Consider the following 7,239-nt stretch of genomic DNA (forward strand, 5'->3'; position numbering starts at 1 on the left):
TGCAATATGATTGGCTACTGCACCCTACGCCCAGGCAGGATCGTTCGTGTGGCGGTGTTGTGAATCCCAGTCACTAACCCCAATAAACGTGCCTTTTTTTTAAATATATAATTTCGTACAAATGTGACCCATATTTGACATGGTCATGTTTCATCAGAATAGGCTGCCATCCCCGCCCGGGATTCAGGGCGTGTCCGTGTTCAGCAGCCAATCACATTGCTGTTGGGACGTTTCGCTATTCGGATAAATTCCCGCGAAAATCCAATGACGATGGTAAAGAGCCCCCCCCCCCTGCTGCACTTCACTTCTACCATTAAACGTGAAGGAAACATTTAGTGAAATCAATTTCCCAATAGTTGTTTGGGGTTAAATGTTACAGAAAATTGAGCTTTTAATGTTTTGTTTAGCACGCTGTGTTTCTCGACATCTTGACTCTGACCCACAGCCTAAACTTGTTTTTCCATTTATAGGCTTAATGAGGATTTTTATTTTCTTTTAATATAATCTTGAGCATGCCGTTTTATTCATTGGCCTTGAAAAAATAAAATTCATCCTTCACTGAAGGCATAGACTTTTATTGACAACTTGTATTGTATTGTGATACACTCCAGTGGTCTATCATAGCAGAAATGTGTGGCTAAGTGATTTATATCACAGTGTAATTTTACAGAATAATCTAAAAAAAACAACAAAAAAAAATCTGCCAAACATAAAAATACTCACTCAGTCACACATACATACTACATACATACGTGACCTGCCATAAATTCCAAAAAAGGCTTGACTGAGCGTTGTCTTCTACACCTCGACAGTTCATGCGTATCCACAAAATCTTTTATTGTCCCTAGTTCGAGTCAAGCAGTCAGTTGGTCAAACGTCAAGTGAAGCCGGCCAATGAGTCCCAGGGAGCCAAGTGTTGTTTTCAAGTGTCGGACTGAAGCGCTTGCGTTCTTCCTGTTCTGGTCTTCAATCGTCAGGGCTGTCCAGCACACTCTTACTGAGAGCCAGATCCCAGTAGTGTTCGGTGCCGTGCTTCTTGAAGTGTTCCCTGGCCATGTTCTCGGTGGGGCACTGCTTGAACTTCATGTCCCCGAAGGAGCGCTCTTTGGCCGTGCCCTGTTCGAGCATTCAGGAGAGGACGGTCACAAACCAGCGCCAAGATCCAAAAGCATTCGTGAGACACTCACCTCCCAAATCAACCAACACTTGTTGTTCCTCCTCGTGTCGTCATCGCCGTCCGGATCTGCATGCCAGTCACACGCGTGAGTTCGAGATATCGTCACAAACCAAAAAAAAAAAGACACTGAGGTGTCACTCACCATCTCGTTTGGAGTTATGCTCCTGCCACTTGATTCTGTGCATCATGAGCTTCTTGAACTTCTTCTGCGATTTGGGGCCTGCAACAAGACGCGCTCGGTCACAAGCAGAACCGAAGCCGCGTCATTGGGTGCGACCCTCCATGTCCAAATATGGTCAATGTGTTTTCTTTTCCCGCTAATTGTCCTGTCCTCACGTTGTTTTTGTTATTATTGACCAATTTAAAGTGTTAAAAATAGCTGAAGAATATATTTTTGAACACTATTTCCACATCTCAGTCGATACCCATTAACTGTGCAGCATTATTATGTCGCCTAACAAATTGCCTGGTCTGCTAATCATCTTTTTTTCCCCCTCAGGCCTTTGCAAAAACATTTAGTAAGGTCAATTCATAAACTATTCTGTGAGCCAAGAAAATAATCAGTCCGAATGCTCCAAACTTGAAAATGGCTGGAATTGAAAGCGTTAAGCAGATTCTTCTCTTAAAAGTGGATTTGGCTCACCTCCCTCCACCACAACCAAGTTGACATCTTTATGCAGAACGACGGTGCCCGTCAAGTAGAGCTGGTTGGCATTGGCTTCCACTTTGAACTTCTTGGCTGGATTTTGCAGGTTCCGGATCCTGCGCCGTAAGAGAAGATCCCGTTTGGGAGATGCAGACGTTTGGCTGGCTCGCCTGCGCTCCCTACCAACCTGTACACCGTGATGTGAACGCCGTTGCTCAGATCCTCTTTCAACTTCTTCACCTTCTTTTCTTTGCGCTGCTCAGCCGTGAGCTTGCGCGCCGCGTTGGCCTCCTCGTGGGCTCTGCACAAAAGGCGACGTACACGTCAAACTCGAGCGATCATTCCACGACGCCATGCGACGCTCCACTGACTTTTGTCTCTTGGCCATCTGCGCTCTGACGTGGGCTTCCACTTTGGTAGGGTCCTGAACCGCCTCAGTTCCCAAAACTCTCATCAGGTTGGAGATACGAACTGCGAAAGACGACGGAATGCGTGAGCAATGTGGACCAGTCGCTATTCCTCGCGCCGACGTGGCTACCTTTGGGTTCCGGTGGAGGCATGAGTCCCAGACGGACCTTTTCTTGTACTTCTTTTTGGCCTTCGCGTCGAGTCTGTCGTCTCAGCTTTTTCTGTTCTTTCTTGGTCAAGTATACGCCCAGCGTGACCGGCTTGTCCTTGTCAACTGGTGGGCCAAAAAGCACACACACACACAAACACTGTAACCGGTTTAGTCCTTGAGGATGACGGCAGTGATGCAGTAAATAAGAAAGATGAGATTCACATCGTACACTTACCAGGAGGGCTCATTTGGGCCGGATGTTCCACTAAATTGGTCACCCCGAAAAGGACCACCTCATCAAGTTTGGTTTCTGGTTTTCTTCACGTGGTACAAAAAGAAATAGAGCATGAAAGTTGGAGACACATTTTTGGGAGCATCAAAATATTCCTTTCTGGTGAAACAGTAAAATGGTGCCAAACGACATCCTCGTGCCGTTTGCTTGCTCGATGGAGCGCGGACTCAATTCAATCCAAAACCGCGTCTTTCGCGAGACCACAACGCCTCTCGCTGAAGTTTACAACAACACTGGTGGGTTATCGCGTTCCGTCTGTGCTGCTTTATGAGCATCAAAACACCTCTCTGGTGTCGAGTTGAGTAAACACTAACGGACAAATTGTTGTAAAACAGTCAAATGACTTGCATGTAATTCACATCTTTCAAAAAAAAAAAGTTAATTATCACTGTAGCAGCCACAATAAAAAGATGTAAAATTCTTCCATTGTCGCGTGTGTGTGTGTGTGTGTGTGTGTGTCGGTGTCTTACATCTCAATGTTGGTGGGCAGGATGAAGGAGTCCCACCATTCAATGTTGGGCACTTCGCTGTCACCGATGTCCTTCCTGGGCGCAATGAGAGCCAGCTTGGTGGAGGCGTGGATGCCAGTCTTCTTGGCGGCTTGTGAGATCTCGTTCTGTAACCTCTCCAACTGGGCCTGCCGCAACCAACAAAGTTCCCTTTTGAAAAGGCTCCGTAACGGCCCACGCGGCGTGAACTCCGACCTTCGTTCGGATCCTTTGAGCGATCTTCTCGAAGCGACCCTGCTCGTGGAACTTGAAGCTCTTGCGCGTCCGCTGAGCTGCGATTATAGTCACGCGATTATCAAAGTAGGACGTGGACTCCAGCTCCTCGCCGGGCTTTTCTTTGAGCTGCTGACGGAACTGCTCCCGCTTCACCGCCCGAATGTTGGCTGCACGCACAAGAGGAACGAAAAAACAACAACAACACGACTTGAGCTCGCTTGCAGCATTTCTGCTTTTAATAGCGACTTTCCCATTCTTCTTCTTCCAGGTGGGGCCAAAAGAGAATATTTTATTCTCTCTCTTCTTTCCTTCATTCCAGACATGCCACGCGCCACATACACAAAACATTACAAATAAATAAACCTATGAAAGCACCTCTAAACATGTTCTGCTCGAAAGGGGGGAAGAAGTACAACTTGTTTATTTCTACGCCTACTCCAGCATTCATGAATTACCAATAATGCTTCAAAGCATTTTTTTAATTAATCGGATCATTTCTTGGTTACCGGAATTTTTTGGGCCCCGCCAAAAACCGGAATCAAAATCGGTGGAATAAATCCAAAGGGAGCGAGCCCGTTTGGAGACAAATCTCAGACTTGACTTTGCAGACTTTCCATTTAAACAAACGAACCTTTGAGTGTTGGCATGCGATGCGTCAGCTCGATCTCTTTGCCGGTGGCATCCACCGTCCTGCCCTTGTCGTCCAGAATGAGCGGCGTCGGCTTATTCACTTCCTTCACTTCCACTTTCCTGGAACGGCGCGCAGAAAGAAGTCAGCAAGTTTCAGCCGACGGGCATCCAAAGCGAGTGTTGGACGTCACTCACGGTGGGGCGATTCCCATGGCGTGAAGGTTGGCCAGCGCCACAAAGTTGTGAGGGATGGAGTTGCCCAACATTCCCAGGATGTTGGGCTTCACCGACATCTGGGACTGGAGGCGCGCCTGCTCCTCGGCGACCTTGCGAGCCTTCTCAATGGCGTCGTTCATGAAGCTGGCGGCCTGCGAGGGCATAATGGACCCGCCCCCGCCGGTGTGGCCCAGAAGGCGGGACATGGGAGATTCCATTTGTGTCTGCCAGGCACAGAGGAGGCAAACGTCAACATGATCAATTCCGAAATGCAGGAGAAAATAGACATCTGCTGTAGACAATATTCATTTAAACCTCAACAGGAAACAATTTTTGGGCCTGCAAATATTGAGGGCTCACTGTAAATACCTGAGCAGGAGATGGAATGTTCAGTTGCTTCCGCCGCTGTTCAATTTGCTTCGTGGCTTCCTCCATCATTTGTTTGATCTGTTTGATGACACGCAAAAGTAAATCCGAAAACGAGCAGCGTCGAGAGGCTCCTCGGAGATTGCAGATGTGCGCGATGGTGACGTCGTACCTGCATTTTGCTGAGCATGCCGGGGCTCTCTGCCGGCGGTCCAGGAATGACCTCGGGCTCCTCCACCTCCTGAAAGCGAGGCACCCGTTTGCGTTTGGTGACCGTACCGCCGTCGGTGGCGGCGGCAGCGGCCACCGCGCCTTTCGCTCCGCCCATTTCCATCTCGTCACCAAACACCTCCTGAGAAGCATCCCGCCGACACGCGACAAATCTTTCAAACTTTTCAATTGGAGGTCGAAGTCCAAACACCTGAATTGAGGTGGTCTTTCCTTACCTTCAACTCTCGCTTGCGGGTCTTTTCTCCGTTTCCTTTGTTGGTCCGGGAACCGCGACTCTCCTCCAACGCTTCGAAAAGACGCTCGACGAAACTCCCGGCCGACTCGTTCAGGAAAGGGTGCAGCTGGTCTAAGAGGAATCAAGTGTGAGTCCACAACTGAATATGAACTCGAAAAATTGCAGCGCTTAATAAAACCTTGAGTTTTCTTTCGGAATTAATATGAGCAAAGTGGAGTTACACCATTTTATTGCCCAATCTCATTTTCTAGGATTGAGTACTGCTATACTAATGTTGTTTCAAAAAAATAAATAAAAATACTCCGCTGTCAGAAATGCACCACTACGAACGGGACCATATTTCCTTCCACAAACAGGGCGCCACGCCAAGTCGTGTTTTGTCAATTCCCAAATATGTACATAAAAACATTGAATTAAACAAAAAATCAAAATCAGGCATAACGCCCTGTAGTATAAACGAGGCCTTTGGGAGACAAGAATATGACCTTAAGTGAACATTGTATGTTCTTATTCCTGCACACGTGTCCCAGGGTACCTGTTGTTTTCCTTTTGTCCAGGCCTTTCCCCACGCACTGCAGAGCCACGGTGACCACAGTCGGCTCCGAGAAACCGAGAACCTTCTTCACGGTGCGCTCGACCCAGGGCCTCAACTCCTCCACCTCCCGTTTAGGAAGTGACATGCTCTCGTCTGCAACATGTACGAAAACAATTTTTTTAAAATTCAATACACGATAAAGCGCATTACTGGCTGCACAAAAGGGGGAAAAGAAGAAAACTAGCGCTGTTCAGTCGTACTTTTAACGTACCATGACTAAGTTTAGACGCTGGGCAAAACTGCAAACTAAGATGTGAAGATCGCAGTGGAATAAAAATGAGTCGCGCAAATGTGATGGACTGTAAATGTTGTCAAAAGTAAACACCACCCGCGAAAAGTAGCTGGTTGGCTACATGCTAACTTTAGCATTGTTAGCACACAGTGGCACACGGGACGCAAAATATCCGCTAGGTTACCTTCCAAAGACGATCCTGTTTCCGTGATCCAGTATGAGGACACCGGCGCGGCGAAAGAATCACGGCTTGTATTCGCTTTGAGATGTTTTTCACACCACAAAGTACCAAGTTTTCTCCACAACTTTGAGTTGAGGCGCGCGGCGGCGTCCGTTCACACAACGTTGTTGCGCAACAACCCGGAAGAGGAAGTCGTTCAGTCGTCTTCATCTTCTTCTTCTTCTCGCGGCCATTTTTGGGGCTAGTGGAGGTTTTCGTTTAGTCGCCCCCTAGCAGCATCAAAAGCGAAACGACCACGTTAGCACGCATTAGGGTACAGTAATGCACAAGAAGCGTATAATAATTGTCAAAGTGGGGAGGATGCCGTATAAATATTTAACACCTTTACTTTGTAAATAAATGTAAGTATATCTAAAGAACTAAAAGGTCAGCTTGTAAAAAACATTACTGGGGGAGGAAATGTCTCTGCAAATTGAAGTTGCTCATGTGAATGGTAAAGATTATTGTTCTCAATGTTATGATTAAAAAAAGCATAACACAAAACTTAAATAGGTTACTCCTCTCTGTTGAATATTTTCATTTTCAACAGTAGCTCGATTCTGATTCGTCAGTGTGAAGTAAAAAATAATTCATCTATTGATTGCAGTCGTGAACATGCGATGATCAGGTGACATGAGAACCCCCCTTTTTGAGTATCTTTACAGGAAGTGGGTCAACTGAGTGGCGTTGGAGTAGCGTGAGCACGAAAGCGCTATCTAGCCCCAGGCCAGCTTCCGTCTGCCAGATAGAACCCCAACCACCCAAGCAGCCCCCTCCCCCCAACAACCAACATACACGCGATCCCTTTTCATTTCCGGTGCCAAAACTCCCCAAAACATTGCGCACCCACAGATGACATGCGCGTAAATGGAGAAACTAACCACTGAGAGAAAATACAAAATCCATTTTCAAAGGCGGGCCACAAGGGTCAATCTCACGTCCAGTCAATTTATAAACAACACTACAATGTGTGTGCATAAGGATTCAAGATCATGATGCATGCCGATGATATCGTCATTTTTGTCATCTGTGAAGAGAAGACCATTCTGAGGCTTCTGCACAGCTTTTGAAGGTCATAAATGAATCCGATATCGGTTCCACTTTTAAATGAATAA

The 7,239-nt window shown here is 46.9% G+C and overlaps 1 protein-coding gene across 1 annotated transcript; it reads right to left on the bottom strand.

The window, feature by feature from the left end:
• Window positions 1–554: 554 nt before the first annotated feature.
• prpf3 (PRP3 pre-mRNA processing factor 3 homolog (yeast)) lies at window positions 555–6,273 on the bottom strand. The gene is made up of 17 exons (XM_088307768.1): window positions 6,089–6,273; window positions 5,613–5,765; window positions 5,058–5,188; window positions 4,784–4,963; window positions 4,615–4,692; window positions 4,225–4,469; window positions 4,031–4,149; window positions 3,379–3,566; window positions 3,145–3,311; window positions 2,618–2,700; window positions 2,362–2,505; window positions 2,195–2,294; window positions 2,011–2,124; window positions 1,821–1,939; window positions 1,320–1,397; window positions 1,188–1,243; window positions 555–1,116 (listed from the first exon to the last, which is right to left on the bottom strand). Exons 2-17 carry the CDS (start codon window positions 5,755–5,757, stop codon window positions 967–969), a joined length of 2,097 nt encoding a protein of 698 aa, XP_088163894.1. The 5' UTR covers window positions 5,758–5,765; window positions 6,089–6,273; the 3' UTR covers window positions 555–966.
• Window positions 6,274–7,239: the final 966 nt, after the last annotated feature.

The sequence above is a fragment of the Idiotropiscis lumnitzeri genome, chromosome 10, assembly GCF_059441095.1.
Source record: "Idiotropiscis lumnitzeri isolate Australia: NSW breed Sydney's pygmy pipehorse chromosome 10, RoL_Ilum_1.0, whole genome shotgun sequence".
NCBI classification, from domain to species: Eukaryota; Metazoa; Chordata; class Actinopteri; order Syngnathiformes; family Syngnathidae; genus Idiotropiscis; species Idiotropiscis lumnitzeri.

Bases quoted from the DNA above. Each gene is read 5' to 3' on its own strand.
- prpf3 (XM_088307768.1), bottom strand. From the start codon at position 5,757: ATGTCACTTCCTAAACGGGAGGTGGAGGAGTTGAGGCCCTGGGTCGAG. The intron at 4,693-4,783 runs GTACGACGTCAC...GTCATCAAACAG, and splicing joins GCATGCTCAGCAAAATGCAG to ATCAAACAAATGATGGAGGA. The intron at 1,244-1,319 runs GTGAGTGACACC...ACTGGCATGCAG, and splicing joins GCATAACTCCAAACGAGATG to ATCCGGACGGCGATGACGAC.